Raw genomic sequence first — 26,128 nt, 5'->3', positions numbered from 1 at the left:
AATTTAAGTTTTCTGGTTTGAAGGAGGAGAGGGTACAAACCCAAAAGTAATAAAAGGAGAGGTGCCACCAGTGAAGGTACTGAGCAGAGACCAGAAGGAGCTTTCTGACAGCTGTGCTCCAGGTGTTTCTAGTAGTTCCTAGAAAATGTGCTTGCTTACCAGAGCCCCTACCTTTTGGCATTATCAAGCAGGATGAGCATGCTAGCGCCCTCGTCATCCTGAAAGCTCTCATAGTGGTGTCGGTCAGCATTGCCAATCAAGTAATCGAAGACAGCTGTGTCAATGATGTCTAGAAGTCGAGGGCCTGAGTCATATGGGGATGTTTTCTTCACAGCATCACAGTAGCTCTCATCATACTCCCACCTAGAGGCAAGCAATAATCCAGAGTGAGTATGGAGCCCTAGTATGGTGTTGACACTGTTTTTCTTTTCTTTTTTTTTTTAAACTATTTTAATCTTTTTTTAATTTCTATTTATTTATTTTCCATTTTGTTGCCCTTATTTTTTTAATGTTGTAGTTATTACCGTTGTTATTGATGTTGTCATTGTTAAGATAGGACAGAGAGAAATGGAGAGAGGAGGGGAAGACAGAGAGGGGGAGAGAAAGACACCTTTAGACCTGCTTCACCACCTGTGAAGCAACTCCCCTGCACGTGGGGAGCCGGGGGCTTGAACAGGGATCCTTACGCAGGTCCTTGTGCTTTGCACCACGTGTGCTTAACCCACTGTGCTACCACCCAACTCCCACTGACACTGTTTCAACAGAGAAGAGAGTCCCTGTCCCGAGATGCTCCAGGCCCTATCAGTCAGGGATGACACATGGCAGGCAGGGAGAGAAAAGCAGTGGCTCTTGGCAGTTGTACTCACCTGGCCAATTTGCCCTCCCGGTAAGTCCTGCCCCAAGGGTGTCGGTGTTTCTGCAGAGGCCACACATCTGGAAGCCAGAGTGTAACAGACCCTTCCATTGTGTCTCCGTCAGCACAAGCTGGCTCTGTTTCCCGGCAGTAATAGCACTTCCCATAGAAACACGTGTTATTGCCTGAAGGAAAGAAAGGAATCAAACACATGGAAGGAGGAGACTTCAAATCCTTCCCAAGAATGCAAGTTAAGAAGTCATTATGAAGATAACGATCCCAAACTGCAGTTATAACACCCACTCATTTTCAGGACACTGAGGACATGAACTCTATAAACCTTCTACCCAACCTTTCCTCCCAGGAAGCAAGAACATCCTAAGTAGCTTTATGAAGTCCTGTGCTCCTCTCTCTCATCAGAACTGAGAATTCAGCCAAAGTGTAGAGAAGGAAGTGGTGTATGTGTGGGCCAGTCGTGTGTGGGTTACTTATGACGTGAGTATGTTAAAGAAATACATTACCAAAAAAAAGAGGAAGAAAAGAAAGAAATACATTAACAGACCCAAGGAGTATGGTTCCTCACAGATGGAAAAAAGAAAAATTGAGGGGGTGGGCGGTGGTGCACTTGGTTAAGCACAAGGAATCGGGTTTGAGCCCCTGGTCTCCCCCACCTGTGTGTGTGTGTGTGTGTGTGTGGAGGGGAGGGCGGTAGCACAGTGGGTTAAGCACATGTGGCGCAAAGCACAAGGACCGGCGTAAGGATCCTGGTTCAAGCCCTTGGCTCCCCACCTGTAGGGGAGTCTCTCTCCCTCTCTTTCCATTTCTCTCTGTCCTATCTAACAATGATGACATCAATAATAACAATAATAACTATAAGAACAATGAAAAACATCAAGGGCAACAAAAGGGAAAATAATTTTTTTAAAAAATTAAAAAAAAAGAGCTCAAGGTGATAGGATTAAATAAATATGGGGAATAGTGGGTGGGGAGTTCCACCCTTCCACATGGTTGAATAAGTATAGAAAAGTAACAGAATTAGCCATCACCAGCTAGCAACTATCACAGCACAAAGTGATTTAGGATTATTAATGAATGACAGTGATAATGGGTCATCAATAAATTACAAGAATCAGTGAGGAAATTATCAATGAATGCTTAAAGTTTGACAACTATTTATATAGTCCCAGAGTAACTCTTTACAAAGTACTTAGTAATTTCATTATAACAAGTGTAAAATACTGATTAGCTTTATACTAGAAACACCTTGTGGGCTCATACTATCTTAAATAAGTAGTGAAAGTTAACATCACCAGTAGTGGGGTATGGGACATAACAAATCTCCATCACCTGCCTCCCAATACAATCTAATATAGAAAAAAAGCAACAGTGCTTCTCTAGAACTCCTACCAAAAATGTCAAATAACAAGGAACTAGCATGCATGCTTTAGAAATGTCAGTCATAAAAAACCAGACTGATGGAGGCTAAAAAGACATAACGGAGTCTGGCGGTAGCGCAGCGGGTTAAGCGCACATGGTGCAAAGTGCAAGGACCAGCATAAGGATCCCGGTTCGAGCCTCCCCACGTGCAGGGGAGTCGCTTCACGTCTGCAGGTGTCTTATCTTTCTCTCCCCGTTTTCTCCTCCTCTCTCCATTTCTCTCTGTCCTATCCAACAACATCAATAACTACAACAATAAAACAACAAGGGCAACAAAAGGGAAAATAAATAAATAAATCTTTTTAAAAAAAGACATAACAATGGAAGATGACATGTGATCCTGGTCGTTGAAGTCTGGATTTACACAGGACATTCCAAGGACATATAGAAAGATCTGAATAGTGTCTGTGGATTTCACTATGATACTAGACAATGTTAACATCCCGACCTTGATGGTTGAGTAGTCAAAATTCCTGGTAGAAAACACTCATGGAAATCTTAAGAAAATGGTAGATGCTGTGACAGGCATTCCTGTCTGCAACCTAACCTCAAATGGCCCAGAAAGGTGAACAAATGAGGAACCTGGGGAAATCTGTTGATGATTTCTGCAATTCAAAATGTATGTAAACCTAAAATTATTTTTATAAAAAACTTAGAAAAAAAAATGTAAGCAATGTTTCCCCTGCATTACCCCTTTCTATGAAATATGGCCATCAAATAGCTAATCCTTTATACACACACACACACACACAAAAGGAACTACTCCTCTACTGTTTATGATCTTAGGTCTGAAGAGACAAACAGCAACCCAGCTTTTCAGCATTTCCAACTTCATCCCCTCAATAATATGGTACATGCTAAGTAGAAACAAATTCACTATATAACCACCTAAAAAGATGAGTATTATCACTCTCCTTTAAAAACTTTACTAGGTAGGCGAGTCCAGCGGTAGTGCAGTGGGTTAAGTGCACGTGGCGCATAGCTTAAAAACTTTACTAGGTAAAGAAGATTTAAACTAGTTGGAAGATATACCACATTTATATTTGACAAACTAAAAACATAAATTTAACCTGATCCCATAAAAAATACCAACAGTAGATACTTTAGTGACTAAGTAGATATGACTTATTTTTATTGACATTTATTTATCTGAATGAGAGAGATATAGAGAAGGGAGCAGAGAAAGAGACCACAGTACTGCTCAGCTCTGGCTTATGGTGGTGCTAGGAATTGAACCTGGGACCTCAGAGCCTCAGGCATGAAAGTCTTTTGCATAAACATTATGCTGTCTCCCTGGCTTAATATGACAATTTTAAAGGTCATAAGGAAAAATGAGAACTGCTAAAAGCTCAGTAATAGCAAATGATAGAAATTCATCTTAACAGGTATGAAAATAATGTCTTACTAAACATAGACTTAACTTGTGATTGTGCAGAATATAAAGTCCAGAAACTTAAGTACACATAAATGACATTTCATTAGTGAGAAAAAGACAGACTTTGGGGTGGGAGTGGGCACTGCTGCACCAAGTTCAGTGCACACAGAACCATGTGCAAGTACCTGGGTTTAAGTCTCTGGTCTCCACCTGCAGATGAGTAAGCTTCACAAATGATGAAATAATCTGCAGGTGTTTCTCTTTCTCTTCCTCTCTATCTCCCCCCTCTTCTCCATTTCTGTCCTGCCAAAGAAGAAAGAAGAAGAAAAAGAAAAAGGCCACTAGGAGTCGTAGCAATAATTCTTATGGCAATTAAAAAAAAAAAAACTTTGAGATAATTGATAGCCATCTGGATTAAAAAAAAAAATCAGTGGGAGTTACAGTTCACTATAGACCATGAAAAATTCTACTATACCAAAAACTGAAATGTGAAAAACAAAACTATAGAAAACTTAAATTAGGCAGAGTTCTTTTATAACTCTGACTAACCAAGACTATTATTCATAATCTATCAGAAAAGAACTGATTACATTAAAAGCAAATATTTCTATAAGGCAAAAAAAAAAAAAAAAAAAGAAAGAAAGAAAAGAAATCCGATACTCAAAGTCAAAGGAAATTTAAAAATTGAGGGAATTTATTTTTAATTGCCACTAGGGTTATAGCTAGGGCTTGGTGCCTGCACAAAAATCCACCACTCCTGGCAGCCTTTTTTTCTTTCTTATTTGATAGGACACAGAGAAATTGGGAGGGGTGGGGGTGATAGGGAGGGAGAAAGAAAGATACCTGCAGCACTGCTTCACCACTCATGAAGACCTAGGGCTTGAAGTCAGGTCTCTGTGCATAGTAATGTGTACACTCAAATGGGTGCACCACTGCCAGACCTCAGAAAAAAAATATTTCTATGTTGTATCACAAAGGGGTATCTTCCCAGTTCTCTGTTCCCTGGTGTCAGCACAGGGCCTCCCCACTGGCTGCTGCAGCTTCTGAGGGCAGTATCAATGGAGACTCACATTTGCATTTGGTCTGGCTGTATCCCATCCCTCCTCCACCCCTCACCCACATAGACCAGGTAGAAATGCAGCCTTTGAGAGAACCAAAGGATCCTCAGCACCCAGGAACTCTGGAATGGCTTGCCTAGATGTTGGCCATCTGCCCCTGCTTACATGCCTCCCGTGATGGAGAGCTCATTACCGCAGCATTTAAAATATGTTATTCTGTCATCCGGGAGGTGGCGCAGTGGATAAAGCATTGGATTCTCAACTATGAGGTCCTGAGTTCGATCCCCAGCAGCACATGTACCAGAGTGATGCCTGATTCTTTCTCCCCTAACTTTCTCATGAATAAATAAATTCCTTTAAAAAAGGGGGGGGTTATGTTCCATATGTATGAGCCTAAAATCAGTGAAATCAAGACTTGAAAATGAGCAAAGGATATGTAAAGACACAAAACACAATGGCTCTTAAATAAAATACTACATATTGTTCCCACTGTTTTCTCCAATGTCCTTCCTTTTTTGCTATTAAAGCCCAAGTGTGAGTCACCGCCTCTACAAGCCTTTATCCTTTCCTCATACCTTGCACAACATAGGAGAGTTAACCTTCTGCCAGTCTCTCAAGAGCAAAGACTCTGGCCCATTCTACTTGACCTCCTCTTACTCATTAGGAATTGTTTGCCTGAGCATAAAATGGACAACCAAAAGTAATTAGTGAGACAAACCTAGTGGCACTGTTTTTGGGGATACTTATAAGAACAGCATAGCCGGGAGTTGGGTGATAGTACAGCAGGTTAAGCGCATGTGGCACAAAGCGCAAGGACCGGCGTAAGGATCCCGATTCGAGCCCCCAGCTCCCCACCTGCAGGGGGGTAGCTTCACAAGCGGTGAAGCAGGTCTGCAGGTGTCTGTCTTTCTCTCCCCCTCTGTCTTCCCCATCTCTCTCCATTTCTCTCTGTCCTATCTAACAACGATGAAATCAGTAACAACAATAACTACAACAACAATAAAAAACAAGGGCAACAAAAGGGAAAATAAATAAATATAAAAATATATTTAAAGAATAATAACAGCATAGCTCTGGGACCAGGTGGTGGCGCACCTGGTTGAGGGCACAAGGACCCTAGGTTCAAGCCCCTGCTCCCTACCTGCTGGGGAAAAGCTTAATACGTGGTAGAGCAGGGCTGCAGGTGTCTATCTCCTTCTCCTCTCTCAATTTCTGTCTTTATCCAATAATAAATATTTTTTTTTAAAAAAGAGGATATCCCTAATCTTGCAGATTTAAATTCTGAATGAAGCTCTCACAGTGCCTTTAAATATTGTTTCATATCATTATCAATGTAAATCCATTCACTCTAGCAGAGTATGTAAAGTTCATCTTTCAGTATCTGTTTCAACAGTCACTGGTTTGTTCAAAAGGTCATGACAGGGTGGGGGGGTAGATAGCATAATGGTTCTGTAAAGAGACTCTCATGCCTGAGGCTCTAAAGCCCCAGGTTCAATCCCCCACACCACCATAAGCCAGAGCTGAGCAGTGCTCTGGTAAAAAAAATAAATAAATAAAATACATGTATATATATCAATAGTAAAATAAAAAAATAAAAATATTTTAAAAAGAAAAGTCATGATGTGACTTTTAAAAAAATATATATTTAATTATTAATGAGAAAGACAGGAGGAGAGAGAGAAAGAACCAGACATCTTTCTGGCATGTGTTCTGCCAGGGATTGTTGGACTGAGGACCCCAAGCTTGAGAGTTCAACACTGTGCCACTTCCCGGACCACACTTTTCTGGTTTTTTCTATGCAAAAAAGCATCATGACTTTTTGAGCAATTCGATATTAAAATGCAGGCACAATGCCACTACAATGTGACTATGTGGCTGAGACAGAAGTCAACAGAGCCTTTGACCCTCTGCATTCAGTGTGCCCACAGGAGAACAGCAGTGACAGTTGTAGCTCAGGTCCCTTAGAGTTCAGAGTTAGACAAAAGAGAACAGGGATCAATTTTCTATGCAATGAGTTTAAGCTAAACCTGTAGATATCAGCAGGCAGTGGTGATCTGCCATGCCCAAACACTTCCTTGCAAGGGAATGTCTAACTCTCAAGGCTTCCTCAGTTCTAAAGAGACAGTTCCCAAGAAAGTACATGTATGAGAGAAAAAAAAAAAAATCATTATGTCAATGGTGCAGATACCATCACAGATCCAGACAATATTATGGTCAAGCAGAAGGAATTGAAATAGTCACCTACTTACACTACTGGTAAATAACCTCGCTTTCTACTTCACACACTAGGGCGCATTAGTGATAACTTTATTTCCTATCAGATGATCCTTTAGATCCATTTACTCTCCAGCAAACTGAGAACAAGCTGGATGACTTGCTTTTGCATAGTCCTGAATTCCTCAATTCCTGAAAGTCACCAGCATGTTCCACAGCGTCCTGTTTAGCTTAACTCTTCCTCTAGCTCAACTTCCCTGAGAATCATTTTACTTTCCCCTGGAATCTGCTTACCTTCCTGTGGGATCTCCTTACCTACAGTTAGAAAGGTGCTCAGGAGCTGCTCCGTGGCAACAGGCTTGACCTCTGTCCTCAGATTAACAAATCTGCCAACCACTAAGGGGGCTCGGCGGAAACCCAGTATCCTGGTTTGGGAGGTTAGAGAACAGAATAGGAAAATCTTTGGGGTATGGTTTAACTAGTAGTTTTAAAAAATTATGGTTAATCATGTTAGATATGGAAGATCTTTCTAGATATTATTTTAAGTATTCTCAATGTTAGTTCCAAAGGTACAAATAGTTATGAGCTTAACATCTAGATGTGTAATTACCAAGAATTTAATATACATTTCAATAAAAAGAATGAGCTAGATCTGGCAAAATTTAAATAACTGAAAAGTTTATGTAAATTTTTACAAAGTATTTGAAAGAAATTGAACCTAAACCCATAAATGGTTCAAGGTTTTGACTAAATAGTACACTGACAGAAACCTACACATATTAAAATGATAATTCTTTAGAATTCAAATATGGATACATCTGAAGATAATTTTTCTCTCTGATGATCAAAAAGCACAACCTTATGGCTGAACACAATCATCTTATAAATAATGAAACAGCCCTGCTAAAATAAATAAAACTTAAGTTGGAGAAACAGAGGTTTTGGAACATACATAAAATTTATAATGAAGAAAATAAAATTCATCCATAATTCCATAACCAGAAAGAACTGCTGATATTTTGACATGTGTTTCCTTTGTATGTATCTGTAAACACACTTGTTGGTATGTATATACACACGACTGACACTATACTGCATGCAGCTTTTCCATTTTTTTTTACATGAGCCTTTTTTGTAATTGTCTTTATTTGTTTAGGGAAGGGGTTGATAAGAGAAGGAGAGAGGCAGAGAGACACCAGCAGCCCTGCTTCACCACTTGTGAAGCTTTCGCCCTGCAGGTGGAGACCAGGGACTTGAACCTGGGTCCTTGCGCACTGTAACATGTGCGCTCAACCAGGTGTGCCACCACCTAGCTCCCTACATAAGACTTTTTTATGTAATGAGAAAGCTCTTAAATATGGTTATATCGTGTACTGGATAGTGTGTTTGCTTAGCCAAGTGTGTGATCCAGGCTCAAGCCCAGCCTCCACTGCTTTGAGGGAAGGTGGTGTCTTTTTTCTCTGTTTATCTCTATCTGAAACAGTGAAGCTCCATGACAAAGAAAAAAAAAAAAAAGGCTGTGTAATAAATAATCCATTCTTCAGGGCTGACTCTGTCCCAAATTCAGTATTAAAAAAGCAACAGATTGTCAAAGTTACATGAAAACCAAGAGACTCTCCTGTGGTCAGAGAAGATGGTTAAATGCTAATGTAATGCAGAAACAGTCACTCAGAACAGAGGCATTTCAGGATCCCTGGATGGGAAAGAGAATTGGGAAGTATTTTCATCTCCACTGCCATTTCCAGGTCAAGATGCAAGACTCAGCAGGACTAAGGCATATGAACCTGGCAGAGGTAGTAGTCAGCAATAGGGGAGGGAACACTGGCTAGTGAACATCTCTCTGATTTGAGGGAGGAAAGGACTTAAACAAGACATTCAAGGTACAAGTCATACGCTGAAGCATTGTTATATTTCATTAACATAAAAAATGGTTTCTATACAAAGCCTACTCCACTCTAAGGTAACAAGGAAGTTTCTCTATGTTTAAAGAAGGCGATAATTAAGCTCTGTCAATAAGTGGGAAGTATTTACAAAATAACAATGAGATTCTACTTTAGATATGCTGAATTAACATGAATTACTATATTGGGCAATATGAAAATACTGGTTTGGAAATGGAAAATGACCTTCATGCACTGTTAATCTTCCTGTGCCAGGACACAGGAAGGCACCAGGGGATGAAGAAAATAGAACAAATGAGATCTTTGAAAGACTGATTCCAAAAGAAAAAAAAAAAAGAAAGACTGATCCCAGTGTGGCACTGAGGGCAAGCATTTATCCAACTCTTTCCCAACAGGCCTTAAGAGAGACAAGTAAAATCTTTTCCTTATCGTTAGATGCTTAGGACTATTACCTTTTTTTTTTTTTTTTGTCTCCAGGGTTATTGCTAGGGCTCCGTGCCTGCACTACGAATCCACTGCTCCTGGAGGCTATTTTTTCCCTTTTGTTGCCCTTGTTTATTGTTGTTGTTGTTTTTATTACTGTCATTGTTGTTGGATAGGACAGAGGAAATGGAGAAAGGGGGAAAGAAAGATAGACACCTACAGACCTGCTTCACCGCTTGTGAAGCAACCCCTCTGCAGGTGGGGAGCCGGGGGCTCGAACCAGGATCCTTATGCTGGTCCTTGCGCTTTGTGCCATGTACAGCTTAACCTGCTGCGCTACCACCTGGCCCCGTTACCTTTTCTTTCTTTCTTTTTTTAATATTTATTTATTCCCTTTTGTTGCCCTTATTTTATTGTTGTAGTTATTGATGTCATTGTTGTTGGATAGGACAGAGAGAATTGGAGAGAGGAGAAGACAGAGAGGGGAGAGAAAGATAGACACCTGCAGACCTCCTTCACCGCCTATGAAGTAACGCCTCTGCAGGTGGGGAGTCAGGGGCTCAAACTGGGATCCTTAAGCCAGTCCTTGCGCTTCGTGCCACGTGTGCTTAACCCGCTGCACTACCTGCTATTTTCAATAGGTGAAAATATTCTTATTGTTTCAAGTGAATTTTTAAAATTGCTAGTGATGAACTGCCTCTACCATAATTAACAATCAGTAATTACTATTTAGTCAGCTGTATCTGTAACCATTTTCTACTAATATAATTTTTGCATATATAGATTTGCAAAAGCATTTATATGTAAAGGCCATTAATGTTTAAACTAACACTAGAATCAACTATTTTTATTGTTATTGATGTCGTTGTTGTTGGATAGGACAGAGAGAAATGGAGAGAGGAGGGGATCACCGAGAAGGTGAGAAAAAGACAGACACCTTTAGACCTGCTTCACCACCTGTGAAGGGACTCCCCTGCAGGTGGGGAGGCGGGGGCTCGAACCCGGATCGTTACTCCAGTCCTTGCGCTTTGCGCCATGTGCGCTTAACCCGCTGCACTACCGCCCAACTCCCAGACTCAACAATTTTCTTCTAGTTTGCTTTGAAATAGTTCGGTGTTTTCTGACATGCAAGTTCATCTTTAGTCAAGTCTGAGCTTTTTTTTTTTTTTTGTCTAATTAATGACTGCTTTTACACTTAGAAAATTCTTTCTAATCCAGGAAAAGACAATTCACATTTCTTCTAGTTTTGTTTTAAATTAATTAAAACTATTGTGAGGGACTCAGGCGTTAGCACAGCGAGTTAAGCGCATGTGGCGCAAAGAACAAGCACTGGAGTAAGGAACCCAGTTCAAGCCCCCAGCTCCCCACCTGCAGGGGAGTGAGTCACTTCACAGGTGGTGAAGCAGTTCTGCAGGTGTTCATCTTTCCCTCCCCGTCTCCCCCTCCTCTCTCCATTTCTCTCTGTCCTATCTAACAGCATCAATAACAACAATAATAACTACAATAATAAAACAAAGGCAAAAAAGGGAATAAATAAGTAAATATAAAAAATATTATGAATAATTCCTTTTAAAGTTTCAGTCTGCCCTGATAAAAAGACCTAATCTGACAGTCACTGGGATAGGAGACAGTTCAGCTGCAAGATTCCTGAACAGCCTACTGAGAAAGTGTTTTCTTGTTAACATAAACATTTACTTTTATCTTTTAGGATTCATTTATTAATGTTTCATGAGAGAAAGAGCACAAACACACCACAGTACCACTCGCACACATATAGGACAAGGGATTGAACTTGGGACCTCATGCTTGCAAAAATTCAGAGCTCTACTGTAGCAGCACCTCTAAGCCACAAAATTTATTTAATTAGAAACAGAAAGAGATACACCAGAGCACTGTTTAGTTCCTGCATATAGTAGCAATGGGACTGAACCTTTGACTTCTGGGGCCTTAGGTATGTAAGCCTGATGTCCTCTCATTGGAGATATCCCTATTACTTAGTGTAAACTTAGAATTCATGTCTGCTTTACTCTCTCTCCTTCCCTCCTCCCCACCACCATCCCTCCCCAGCTCTACTCAGGAATGGCTTATGATTGTGCTAGGAAGTGAAGTTGGGAGCCTTCTGAAGTCTCAGGCATGAAAAAGTCTTTTTGTGCAACAACCATTATCTTCCCAGCTTGCTTTTTTTCAGGTTACTAAAGCTGTGCTTATTTTGTATGAAGAAAGATAAAAATCATTATGTGGGGGAGTCAGGCAGTAGCGCAGCAGGTTAAACGCAGGTGGCGCAAAGCGCAAGGACAGGCTTAAGGATCCCAGTTCGAGCCCCCGGCTCCCCACTTGCAGGGGAGTCACTTCACAGGCAGTGAAGCAGGTCTGCAGGTGTCTATCTTTCTCTTCTTCTCTCTGTCTTCCCCTCCTCTCTCCATTTTTCTCTGTCCTATCCAACAACAATAACATCAATAATAACTACAACAATAAAACAACAAAGGCAACAAAAAAGGGAATAAATAAATAAAAATATGAAAAAAAATTAAAGCAAAATCACTATGTGGGAGTAGCACAGCTGGTTAAGCACAGGTGGTGGTGCAAAGCACAAGAAGACCGGCATAAGGAGACCGGCCTAAGGATCCAGGTTCAAGTCCCCGGCCCCCCACCTGCAGGGGAGTTGCTTCACAGGCTGTGAAGCAAATTTGCAGGTGTCTATCTTTCTCTGCCCCTGTCTTCCCCTCCTCTCTCCATTTCTCTCTGTCCTAACAACGACAACATCAATAACAACAATAACTACAACAACAATAAAAAACAAGGACAACAAACGGGTAAATAAATATGATTTTTTAATCTGTCAAATGTAAACCATTAATTATCCAATAAAGAAATAAAAAAAATCACTATGTATCTCACACTGTATGTTTCTAGCAAAAGGCAGTAAGTTAGTACTCTCAAAAACAGAACAAAAAAGCAGGACTATCAGACCCAATAAATAACTGCTTTAATTGAAGGATTTGAGCTTGAACTTTGGTATTCACCCTATTTTATTTAATCAAGAACACCTCCATTCATGATAATGACAGAGGGTATACCTCAAAGTTTGAAGTTGTGGGGGTGAGGATGGGGGTGGTGGTGTCGGGCAGTAGTGCAGCAGGTTAAGCGCACATGGTGTGAAGCACAAGGACCAGCATAAGGATCCCAGTTCGAGACCCCGGCTCCCCACCTGCAGGAGGGTCACTTCACAAGCAGTGAAGCAGGACTGCAGGTGTCTATCTTTCTCTCTCCCCTGTCTTCCCCTCCTCTCTGTCCTATCCAACAACAACAGCAATAACAACAAAAATAATGACAACAACAAGAGCAACAAAAGGGAAAAATGGCCTCCAGGAGCAGTGGATTCATAGTGCAGGCAACAAGGGAGGCAAAAAAGAAACCAAAAAAACAAAGTTTGGAGTTACTTTCAACCATGATTACAAGGGACTAATACAACTGAAGTGAATTAATCTAATCTATCATTAAATCTTTAGCTATCTAAAGTAGATAGCAAGTCAATGTTACTAGCACTGTATCTTTAACAAAGGGTCTACAGGGGCCCAGGTGGTGACACACTACAGATTACCATGCATGAGTATACAGGTTCAAGCCCTACTCCCCACCTGCAGCAGGGAAGCTTCATGAGTGGTGAAGCGGGCCTGCAGGTATCTTTTTCTCCCTCTCCCTCTCTACTCTTAATTTCTGTCCTAGCAAAAAAAAAAAAAGGGTGGGGTGGGAGGCACCAAGTGGTAGATTCATAGTGCTGGCACTGAGCCCCAGCAATAACCGTGGTGGTAATAAAAAGAAACAATAAGAAAGGGTCCACAAGTTCTCTCCAAGTTATTAGGCTGTTGGAAAGTCATGATGTATTGAGAGAGGAAAGAAATAGTGGGAGAGAGACAGAGAGATACCTACAGCACTTGCTTCACTACTTGTGAAACTTTCCTCCTGCAGGTGGGGACAACACGGCATATTTCTCTATGCAAACAATGTGTCATGACTTTTCCAACAGCCCAATATTTGGAAAGAACTAACAGCACAGCTGAGTCACTGTGATGACACATACCTGTCCAAGTGAAAGGCTGCCACCTCCGCATTGTGTCTGTCGTAGCCAGCATATGGTTCCCCTTCTACCACATAGTCTCGGTTATACCTGCAGAGTGAACAGAAGCACACACGGGCCATGAGTTAAAGAAGCACCAGCTATGACAGCACAAGAGGCAGAACAGACACTTTAGTAAGCCTGGTTCTTCTCTAGCAACACCTTCTCTGTCAATCCTGAGAACAAGCTTCATAAATCACTGGTATATGGGTGAGGATGAAGTGGAGAAGGAAATTAGAATTCTAGCAGCATCATTCTATTGATAAAACTTTTTAAAAATCGTTCTAAAACACAATGTTGGCTGAAACTATCAAGGAGCTTTATAAAAAAAAAAAAATTTTTTTAGAAGCCATTTTTATATCTCTGAACAGTGTTAATAAGCTCATGGGTGCTTTATAGATATTTACTAGACATCTAGCAAACACCAGACACTAGATGACTGAAGAAACGAAGGAATATGACATATGGTGGTGATGGGTATTGGATCTTGAAACAGTGAGAATGTTTGCTTATCAGCTATGGTAAAGCTTGGAAGACTTAATTCTTTGGAAAAAATTGGTCCTGATACATCTCAGTATTTGCCAATTAATAGGCAAAGATACATTATTATTTAAACAAAAAGCTGACTAGCCATTCTTTTTTTCTTTGTGAGTATATGATGTTCTAGAAGGAATTCTGGGCTGAGAATAAACCAGATTGTCGTTACCTGTCACCATAATCTAGAGCAGATTCTTTCTCTTAGCTGTATGCTTTTCATCTTTAATACAAGGGACTGCTGGACTCTGAGGCACTTTCTTTCTTTTTTTTAACATTTTATTTATTTATTAATGAGAAACATAGGAGGAGAGAGAAAGAGCCAGACATCACTCTGGTACATCTGCTGCCAGGGACTGAACTCAGGACCTCATGCTTGAGAGTCTGCTGCTTTATCCACTGTGCCACCTCCCAGACCACTCAGAGTCACTTTCTAAGGCTTCTTTCATCTCAAATTTCATCTAGATACTTCTAAATCATCCCTACAACTTACAGGATAATGAAAAAAGGCACATTTATCTCTCGTAATCATTATAAAAAGATAAATTGAGAATTGGAGTCGGACTTCCGAGCAGCAGATCGCTTTCTCTCCTCTCCTCGCCTCGCCTCGCCTCGCCTCGCCTCGCCTCGCCTCGCCTCGCCTCGCCTCCCCTCCCCTCCCCTCCCCTCCCCTCCCCTCCCCTCCCCTCTCCTCTCCTCTCCTCTCCCGGATCAACTAGGAATACCAAAGGAGACCACCTGGGACCGAAACAAGACAGGACTAGAATGACCACAGGAAAACAGTAAATCACTGGTGAGTACAAACACAAGTGGCTGGTGACAGAGAGGAGAGAGGAGCCTAAGGAGAGATTAAGTGACCACCTCCAGTCTGCTCCACCAACAAGGGGACAGCTTAAGGGAGGAGAGGACTCCCCAGAGACTCACCAAGTGCAACTCTGAGTCTCCATTGCTACTACCCTCAATCTGGAGCAGCGACAGGAAGGGACACCAGGGGACAGAGATCTAACCAGGAAACTCAGAAGACCTATACCTCAGTGGCATAGCTGAGGGGCTGTGAAAGTCTCTTTGCATAACCACTGGATTATCTCTGCCACACCCTGCTTTATCTCTTGGTCAGGAGTCAGTGATTAAGCTAAGAAGCCTATTGATAGTTTAAAAGCCCTCAGGCTCCCATAGCCTACAGGGAAGGAAAAAAAAAGGGGGCTTTTAAGCCACTGAGCTCCAACTCAGAGATTTAAATACTATTGAAACAACTGTTAACTTCCGCCACTGTGAAGCCTTTAATTAACTTACTTAGACACAAGTCAATCCAGGCAATAGTGATCAACAATTTGAAAAGTACAGATAAAGGGAACTCATAACATAATATATAAAATGGTTAAAACAACAACAAAAAATTATGGAGAATCGAACCAGGACAAGAGTCCAGCTAAAAGTCCTCCAGAGGGTGAAGCACAAAATAACGAGTTCAACATCCAAACATTAGCTAAGGAAATAATAACAGGAGTGAGTAAAGAATTTGAAAAAATTGTAATCAGAAATGCAGGAACAACAAATGACAATATGGAAGAAAATACTAATTATCTCATGGTTATTAGAGCTGAAAGCTGAAATCGCTGAGCTAAGAATGCAACTAGCTGAACAAGCTAAAACAGTATCAGAGCAGGGCAACAAAATAGATGAACTCCAGAAAACAGTAGAGGGCAGAGAGAATAGAATCTATGAGGCTGAAGACTGAATTAGCAAGATTGAGGATGAATTAGTGACAACTAAAAAAGAAGTACGAGATTTTAAAAAGAGATTAATAGTTGCTGAAAACAACAACAGAGTCCTATGGGATGACTTCAAAAGAAACAATATACGCATTATTGGCATACCAGAGGAAGAAAGAGAAGGACAGGAAGAAAGCATTTTCCAGGCCAGAGTAGCTGAAAACTTCTCTAGTCTAGACAACACCAAAGACATAAAGATTCAAGAAGCCCAGAGGGTCCCAAACAGAATTAACCCAGACCTAAAGACACCAAGACATGTCATACTTAGAATGGAAAGGAATAAGGATAAAGAAAGGATCCTGAAGGCTGCAAGAGAAAAAACAAAGAGTCACCTACAAAGGAAAACCCATAAGATTAGCAGCAGACTTCTCCATACAAACACTACAGGCCAGAAGAGAATGGCAAGATATCTATCAAGTGCTCAATGAGAAAGGCTTTCAGCCAAGAATACTATATCCTGCTAGACTGTCATTCAGACTAGATGGAGGCATCAAAACCTTCTCAGACAAGCAACAGTTGAAGGAATCAACTATCACCAAGCCTGCCCTGAAAGAAGATCTGAAAGGTCTCCTATAAACAACCAGACCACCACAAATAGGACATATATCAAAACACTCTAAAACTCTACAAGAATGGCATGAAAATATCTTCAATCTTTGATATCAATAAATGTCAATGGCCTGAATTCACCTATTAAAAGACACAGAGTAGGAAGATGGATCAGAACACACAACCCAACAATATGTTGTCTACAGGAAACCCACCTAACTCAACAAGACAAACAAAGACTTAAAGTGAAAGGATGGAAAACTATCATACAAGCCAATGTCCCACAAAAAAGGGCAGGAGCAGCTATTCTCATATCTGACATGATAGACTTTAAAATAGATAAGATTTAAAAAGATAGGAATGGACACTACTTAATGCTCAGAGGATCAGTCAATCAAGAGGACTTAACAATTATTAATATCTATGCACCCAATGAGAAGCCATCTAAATACATCAAACTTCTACTGAAAGAGCTACAGCAGTATATTAACAGTAACAATCATAGTAGGGGACTTCAACACCCCACTCTCTCAACTTGACAGATCATCCAGGCAGAAAATCAATAAAGACATAAGGGAGCTAAATGAAGAGATAGATAAACTAGAACTATTGGACATTTTCAGAGTCATTCATCCCAAGAAAATGGAATACACATTTTACTCAAATCCACATGGGTCATTCTCAAGGATAGACCATATATTAGGCCACAAACAGAGCATCAGCCAATTCAAGAGCATTGAAATCATCCCAAGCATCTTCTCAGACCACAGTGGAATTAAACTAACACTTAACAATCAACAAAAGATTAGTAACAGTGCCAAAATGTGGATGCTCAACAGTACACTTCTTAACAACTTCTGTGTCAAAGAGGAAATCAAGGAAGAAATCAAAATGTTTCAAGAGTTCAATGAAAATGAAGACACAAGCTATCAAAATATTTGGGACACAGCTAACGCAGTCCTAAGAGGGAAGTTCATAGCTATACAAGCACATGTTAGGAAACAAGAAGAAGCACAAATAAACAGCCTGATTAAAGACCTAGAAGAAGAACAACAAAGGAATCCTAAAGCAACCAGAAGGACAGAAATCACTAAAGTTAGGGCAGAAATAAATAACATTGAGAATAGGAAAACCATACAAAAGATCAACGAAAGTAAATGTTGGTTCTTCGAAAGAGTAAACAAAATCGACAAACCTTTAGCCAGACTCACAAAACAAAAAAGGGAGAAGACCCAAATAAATCGGATAGTAAATGAAAGAGGAGATATCACAACAGACATCACAGAAATTCAACATATCTTGCGAGGCTTCTATGAACAACTATATGCCACCAAGCTAAAGAACCTGGAAGAAATGGACGATTTCCTAGATACCTACCAACTCCCAAAACTAAGTAAAGAGGAAGTGGATAACATGAACAGGCCCATCACAGCTAATGAAATTGAAACAGTTATCAAAAATCTCCCCCGAAAAAAAGTCCTGGACCAGATGGTTTTACAAATGAATTCTACAAAAAGTTCAAAGAAGAACTAATACCTCTATTTTTAAAAGTCTTCCAGAAGATTGAAGACACTGGAATAGTCCCTGCCAGCTTCTATGAAGCCAACATCACCCTGATATTAAAAGCAGACAGGGACAAAACCAAAAATGAAAACTACAGACCAATATCTCTGATGAACATAGATGCTAAAATACTGAACAAAATTCTAGCCAACCGGATACAGCAGTATATCAAAAAGATTGTTCACCATATATTAGGCCACAACAGAGCATCAGCCAATTCAAGAGCATTGAAATCATCCCAAGCATCTTCTCAGACCACAGTGGAATTAAACTGACACTTAACAATCAACAAAAGATTAGTAGGGGTTTATCCCAGGCATGCAAGGTTAGTTTAATATACGTAAATCAATCAATGTGATCCACCACATCAACAAAAGCAAGACCAAAAACCACATGGTCATGTCAATAGATACAGAGAAAGCCTTTGACAAAATACAACATCCCTTTATGATCAAAACACTACAAAAATGGGAATAGATGGAAAATTTCTGAAGATAGTGGAGTCTATATATAGCAAGCCTACAGCCAACATCATACTCAATGGTGAAAAACTGGCAGCATTTCCACTCAGATCAGGGCTGCCCACTATCACCATTACTATTCAACATAGTGTTGGAAGTTCTTGCCAAAGCAATCAGGCAGGAGCAAGGAATTAAAGGCATACAGATTGGAAGAGAAGAAGTCAAACTCTCTTATTTGCAGATGACATGTTAGTATACATGGAAAAACCTAAGGAATCCAGCAAGAAGCTTTTGGAAATCATCAGGCAATACAGTAAGGTGTCAGGCTACAAAATTAACATTCAAAAGTCAGTGGCATTCCTCTATGCAAACACTAAGTTAGAAGAAATTGAAATTCAGAAATCAATTCCTTTTTCTATAGCAACAAAAACAATAAAATATCTAGGAGTAAACCTAACCAAAGAAGTGAAAGACTTGTATACTGAAAATTATGAGTCACTACTCAAAGAAATTGAAAAAGACACAAAGAAGTGGAAATATATTCCATGTTCATGGGTTGGAAGAATTAACATCATCAAAATGAATATACTACCCAGAGCCATCTACAAATTTAATGCTATCCCCATGAAGATCCCAAGCACACTTTTTAGGAGAATAGAAAAAATGCTACAAATGTTTATTTGGAACCAGAAAAGACCTAGAATTGCCAAAACAACCTTGAGAAAAAAGAACAGAACTGGAGGCATCACACTCCCAGATCTCAAACTGTATTATAGGGCCATTGTCATCAAAACTGCTTGGTACTGGAACATGAATAGACACACTGACCAGTGGAATAGAATTGAGAGCCCAGAAATGAGGCCCCACACCTATGAACATCTAATCTTTGACAAAGGGGCCCAGACTATTACATGGGGAAAGCAGAGTCTCTTCAACAAATGGTGTTGGAAACAATGGGTTGAAACATGCAGAAGAATGAAACTGAATCACCGTATTTCACCAAATACAAAAGTAAATTCCAAGTGAATCAAGGACTTGGATGTTAGACCACAAACTATCAAATACTTAGAGGAAAATATTGGCAGAACTCTTTTCTGCATAAATTTTAAAGACATTTTCAATGAAATGAATCCAATTACAAAGAAGACTAAGGCAAGTATAAACCTATGGGACTACATCAAATTAAAAAGCTTCTTCACAGCAAAAGAAACCACTACCCAAACCAAGAGACCCCTCACAGAATGGGAGAAGATCTTTACATGCCATACATCAGATAAGAGTTTAATAACCAACATATATAAACAGCTTGCCAGACTCAACAACAAGACAACAAATAACCCCATCCAACAATGGGGGGAGGACTTGGACAGAATATTCACCACAGAAGAGATCCAAAAGGCCAAGAAACACATGAAAAAAATGCTCCAAGTCTCTGTCAGAGAAATGCAAATAAAGACAACAACGAGATACCACTTCACTCCTGTGAGAATGTCATACATCAGAAAAGGTAACAGCAGCAAATGCTGGAGAGGGTGTGGGGTCAAAGGAACCCTCCTGCACTGCTGGTGGGAATGTCAATTGGTCCAACCTCTGTGGAGAACAGTCTGGAGAACTCTCAGAAGGCTAGAAATGGACCTACCCTATGACCCTGCAATTCCCCTCCTGGGGATATATCCTAAGGAACTCAACACATCCATCCAAAAAGATCTGTGTACACATATGTTCTTGGCAGCACAATTTGTAATAGCCAAAACCTGGAAGCAACCCAGGTGTCCAACAACAGATGAGTGGCTGAGCAAGTAAGTTGTGGTATATATACACAGTGGAATACTACTCAGCTGTAAAAAATGGTGACTTCACCATTTTCAGCCGATCTTGGATGGACCTTGAAAAAATCATGTTGAGTGAAATAAGTCAGAAACAGAAGGATGAATACGGGATGATCTCACTCTCAGGCCGAAGTTGAAAAACAAGATTAGAAAAGAAAACACAAGTCGAACCTGAAATGGAATTGGAGTATTACACCAAAGTAAAAGACTCTGGAGTAATACAGGTCCATGAAAAATGATGAATGAAATAGTGGGGGTTGTATTGTTAAATGGGAATCTGGGGAATGTTATGCATGTAAAAAAAAGAAGTAGAAACGCAAAGCAGAAATTGACTGAGTTTGGAGTATGGCACCAAAGTAAGAAAGCAGAAGTACACTAGAGTTTGCAGTGAGTACCTCCCTAATACTTCCTCTCCACTTTTCCAAGCTTTGGGCCCATGATTGCTCAACAATTTGTTTGGCTTTGTATGTTAACTCTCTTTTCAGTCACCAGGTTCCAGGTGTCATCAGGATGCTGGCCAGACTTCCCTGGATTGAAGACCCCACCAATATGTCCTGGAGCTCAGCTTCCCCAGAGACCCACCCTACTAGGGAAAGAGAGAGGCAGACTGGGAGTATGGACCGACCTGTCAATGCCCATGTTCAGCGGGGAAGCAATTACAGAAGCCAGACCTTCTACCTTCTGCAACCCACAATGACCCTGGGTCCATGCTCCCAGAGGGATAGAGAATGGGAAAGCTATCAGGGGAGGGGGTGGGAAATGGAGATTGGGTGGTGGGAACTGTGTGGAGTTGTACCCCTCTTACCCTATGGTTTTGTTAATTAATCCTTTCTTAAATAAAAAAAAAATTAAAAAAAATAAATAAATGAAATGAAAAAAAGAAAAGAAAAGAAAAAATCATGTTGAGTGAAATAAGTCAGAAACAGAAGGATGAATATGGGATGATCTCACTCTCAGGCAGAAGTTGAAAAACAAGATCAGAAAAGAAAACACAAATAGAACCTGAAATGGAATTGGCATATTGCCCCCAAGTAAAAGACTCTGGGGTGGGTGGGTGGGGAGAATACAGGTCCATGAAGGATGATAAATGACATAGTGGGGGTTGTATTGTTAAATGGGAAACTGGGGAATGCTATGCATGTAGAAACTATTGTATTTACTGTTGAATGTAAAATATTAATTCCCCAATAAAGAAATAAATTTTAAAAAAATAAAAAAATAAAAGTGCCAGAATTAAAAATAAAAAAAGCAAATAAATAAATAAATAAAAAGATAAATTGGTAAAGGTTAAAAAAAGAAGTCACCCATAATGTCTACTGCTCATCCTCACTTCCTGAGTGAAATGACCTACTTACAGGCTTTACAAGGGAAAAGCAAGTTAGAAATGAACCGAGACTGAAGCAGAGAGAACATGCTTCACTGAGGACGTGGGTCTTCAATGCTGAAAATACCAGGAGAAAGTGGGAAACATGCCATGCCATATAAGGCAGTGATCTTCAACATAAGTGACGCTTAAATATAAAAGTTAAACCAAGTCCACAAAACACAGTTGGAGACAAAGTGAGGCAACACTTATGTTAGAAGGCAGCCACACATCGGCCCCGGATGGGACACCAGATTCTTCTCAGCCTGGCCCACATACTCAAGTTTGTTTGTTTCTAGTGCCAAAGCACTATCTGGGCTATCTGGGACTACACCGGCTCTCTCTACAAGCTCCAGCTTGTACACAGCGTAACAGTCAGGCTGACACTATCCCAGTACTTCTCTCTCCATCACAGTCCTTGAACACCTCTTTCACACTCCAGTGGAGCTAGGGAAGATGTGGGGGCATCCAGGATATTCCTCTCAGTACATATGGAAGGGAGTGAAATGTAAAACCTTGCAATTCCAGGAACTTTTTGGGTAGACTGGAGAGGGAAAAAGGAAAAGAAAAGCTGGTAAAAGTAAATCAAAGCGCTGTGCTGGGACTCCAAAGATCTGAATATAAGTTCATGTTCTGAATTCATGAATACACATTATCAGAACTCTGAGGATCTCATTGTCAGACTAGCCCACTGCCATGCTTCACTGAGCACTTCCTGAGAACACTCCCTTTTCCTCTATCCTGCTCTTTCCTCACAAAAGTAGTTTCTATGAAAATCAATGTCCTTCCAGAACAGATAGGCTTACACTGACAATATTACAAGTTAAGGTAAAATGCAAACACACACACACACACACACACACACACAAATGCACTGTCTTCTGATAAATTTCATCTGCTGTACATTTCTTCTGTCTCAGAGAGCAGGACATGAATAACAAGTAAAGTGTTGCTAAGGAAAGGTGTGTGTATCTCCAATTAGCAAAAGGATTGAGATCCTCCTCTCAGCAGAGACTGAGCCATCCTAAGACCCCAACAGAGCAGTAAATTCAGAGGCAACTGCCAATAAACCATTCCCATCTCTCTGGGGAAGAACAGCAGAGCCTGACCAAGGACATTAATTTTACCTTCAGGACCGCATAGACTGAGCTTCCATGTCAGAGTAACACTTTTCTGGGTGTTTGGGATCAGAGTTCATTTACTTGAACAGTGTAACCTACAGCCACTGCAAAGCCTACAATGCAGCCAGCCAGCTGTATTCAGCATCAGGGGTGTATGACTGGGTGTTCTTAACACTGCAGGGAGCCCCACAGCTTGTAGGATGGGGAGACAAGGGGATGACTGACAAGGAAGACCCAGAATAGCCAGGTTTTCCTCTGGGAAGCAGTGGGAAATTCTGGATGTTTCTTGAGTTGGGAACAGTGATAATTGGAGTATTTGAGTAAGAAAGAAGGTGGCTGTTGATGGGAAGGCTGAGTGGTAGTGAGAAGTTGATGTGCCAATATGACTGAGGTGGGTTTATGACTTATCGGCTGCCATCTCCTCCTTCCATAGACCATTTCTCAACACTCTGGTTCTCTTTCAAAGTACTTAGTCCAAGATTAACTCTATCTAAACTAAGAAAAAGCTGTTTCCAATACTTCCTTCTACTCTGCCTCCCTTCAATTCTCTCTTTTATTTTATTAGCAACTCAGTATTGATTTACAAAATTACATCCTCCCTTCAATTCTCTAGTGCACAAACTAGGAATGTGGAGAAGATACTCTCTTATTCCAATAGAAAACGCTTAAATCTCATCTCTTTTGACACAAAGTTGATTTTTTATTTTATTTTATTTTATTTATTTTTATTACAGCACTAACCAAGTCTGATTTATGGTGGTGCTAGGGATTGAACCTGAGGCCTCTGGTGCCTCTCAGGCTGTTGCACTACTGATGGTACTATCCCCGACTCTGATTTTTGTTTTCAATTTGTCTTCTTTCTCCCTCTGTTTCTTTTTTTTATTATTTTTTATTGTTTTTATAGTTATTGTTGTTGTTATTGATGTCGTCATTGTTACATAGGACAGAGAGAAATGGAGAGAGGAGGGGAAGACAGAGAGGGGAGAGAAAGACAGACACCTGCAGACCCGCTTCACCGCCTGTGAAGTGACTCCCCTGCAGGTGGGGAACCAGGGGCTTGAACCGGGATCCTTATGCCAGTCTTTGTGCTTTGTGCCACGTGTGCTTAACACTCTGCACTACCGCCTGACTCCCTCCCTCTCTGTTTCTGCTGCTGGTTCTGAGGCTACAACCCCAGACAAAGGGCAAGGAACACATTTCAGAACTGACCTTTGAATTTTGAGAGTGGGCTCTCCATGTGGGCACACTCACAGGACAGTACACAGACATGGCTAAAAGGGTGTGTGTGGCAAAGTCTCTATCACTCACAGTCACACCCAGAGGTCAGGTCAGCTCTACTTGTGGCTACAGAGAGACCATGTCTGTTAGTCATGCCAAGTCTTAGTTTTTTATTTCACATATAACTGCAAATACCCACAACCATGGTGAAAAATATTAATGTAACAGATATTCAGTATCAAGTATGGGAAATGGTGTGTATTTAGCAGAAGTTAGAGTCAAAGCTCAATAGATCCACTTATCCCACATTCCCTGCCACTCAGACTTTTCTCTTGCTAGTCTACTACATTTTTTAACTTCAACCTCTGCCACAGATGCCATCCCCCAGCTTCAGGTATCCCTTCTACTTTGGGAACCTGTGGCTACCTTTAATCTACCAATCAATGGTTAACCAAGTCTGTGACCAAGGCAGGTCACAGATGCATTTTGTGCATCTTTACCTTGCATTTCTTCTATTCTGGCAAGAAACTCAAAAATATGTGTTATAATTCTCTTAAAACCTCACTGAGAAATGAAAAAACTATCTGGTACACAGAAAATTTTAGACACTATAAAATTTTTTTAATTCCTGGCCTAAAACAAACAAGAAAAAAGTATAAGTCAGTGTCACATTAACCTCAGTTTCAAATACAAAATATATATATAAAACTATTTGCCAAACAGTCACTGTATATCTTTAGAGAAATCTAAAGGTTGCAAAAGTTCAAGTCATCTCACTCTCTAACCTAGCTGTTGGACTGAAATGACCCAGATAGCCCAGTTCTCTATTTAAAACAGGCAAAAGAAATAACATTGAGATAGCTAAAACACAACACCATTTGCCAGTGAAGATATGGAGTAACAAATTCACTACTGATGGTAATATAAAATGACATGTCCACTTTGAAAAGACAAACCTGACAGTTGCTTGCAAAATTAAACATACTCTCACCATATAGCCACAAAAGTATGCTACTCGGAATTAACCCAAATGGCTAAAAACTAACCTTCAAACAAAAACCTATATATGAAGTTTATAGCAACTTTATAATTACCCAAACTTAGAAGCAATCAAACTGTTTTTCAGTAGATGAATGAATAAAATGTGGTCTTGGGCTGAGGGTGGTAACAGAGATAGATGCAACAGGCTTTCATGCCTGAGGCACCAGGTCAATCCCCAGCACCAACATAAACCAGAGCTTAATAGTGCCATAATAAACAAATAAACAAAAACAAACCAAAGAAAAACAACTAGTCTATCCATACAACAGGATTTATTCAGTGATTAAAATAGAAATAAGCTATTAAGTCACAAAAAGACAGAGGAATCTTAAATGCACATTACTAAGTGAGAAGCCAATCTATCTAAGGCTACACACCATATGACACTATTAAAAACAGTAAAAAGGCTGGGGGGGGAGGCAGGTGAACCAAAAATCTGAGGTGGGAAAAGCAGGTAGAATATAGGCAATGTTTACGGCAGGGAAGCTTTTGTTTGATAGTGTAACTATGGATACTTATCATTAAAATCCATAAAACATACAACATAGGGTGATTTTAATTTAACTACAGACTTTTAGTTAATAAATGAGTCATCTGGGGCCTGGTGGTGGCGCACCAGGCTAAGTGCACATAGTACAAAGCACAAGGGCCCGCCCAAGAATCATAGTTGGAGCCCCCTAGTTCCCAAACTGTAGGGGGGGTCACTTCACAAGCAGTGAAGCAGGTCTGTAGGTGTCTTATCTTTCTCAGCCTCTCTCTATCTCCCCAATCTTTCTCAATTTTTCTCTTTCTTATCCAATAAAAAAAAGAAAAAATGGAAAAAATGGCTGCCAGGAGCATTGGATTCATAGTGCAGGCACTGAGCCCCGGCTGTAACCCTGGAGGCAAATAATACTACTACTAAATAAATAAATAAATAAATAAACTGGCTCATCAATTTGGGCAAATATACTGCACCAAAGGAAGATGGTTAATTGTTGGGCTGCCGTGGAGAAGAGAGAGAGGAGATCCGGAGCAAATGGGGTACACAAATCTTTATTACGGATCAAACAGGGTGGCTCAGGCCACGTGGAGTCAGCTGAGAAAATGGCCGTCCCCCGCTACCTCACCACCTGGGAGAGAGATAGAGCATGGAAATGGGAGGGCTTTATTGGGCAACAACGAGGAGTGACGTGTCCGGACAGGATTGGTTGAAAATGGAACTGTGAGGATATCGCAGGGAGTGGCAAAACCTGAGGGCAAAGACTGCATCTGTATAATTTCCCAACAGTTAATAAGGGAAACTTGGGGAACAGAATA

The 26,128-nt window shown here is 40.5% G+C and overlaps 1 protein-coding gene across 2 annotated transcripts in view; it reads right to left on the bottom strand.

The window, feature by feature from the left end:
- The window catches only part of FAM20B (FAM20B glycosaminoglycan xylosylkinase), a 54,999-nt gene that overhangs the window by 12,750 nt on the left and 16,121 nt on the right, over positions 1-26,128 (bottom strand). For both annotated transcript variants that reach the window (XM_007536009.3, XM_060197744.1), the window contains exons 3-6: positions 13,343-13,429; positions 7,253-7,362; positions 867-1,038; positions 172-363 (exon numbers count right to left, since the gene is read on the bottom strand). In XM_007536009.3, coding sequence (XP_007536071.1) covers positions 172-363; positions 867-1,038; positions 7,253-7,362; positions 13,343-13,429 — 561 coding nt within the window. The remainder of the gene's footprint in view (positions 1-171; positions 364-866; positions 1,039-7,252; positions 7,363-13,342; positions 13,430-26,128) is intronic.

The sequence above is a fragment of the Erinaceus europaeus genome, chromosome 9 (assembly GCF_950295315.1).
Source record: "Erinaceus europaeus chromosome 9, mEriEur2.1, whole genome shotgun sequence".
Classification (NCBI taxonomy): Eukaryota; Metazoa; Chordata; class Mammalia; order Eulipotyphla; family Erinaceidae; genus Erinaceus; species Erinaceus europaeus.
This window is presented reverse-complemented; position numbering and strand designations above follow the sequence as displayed.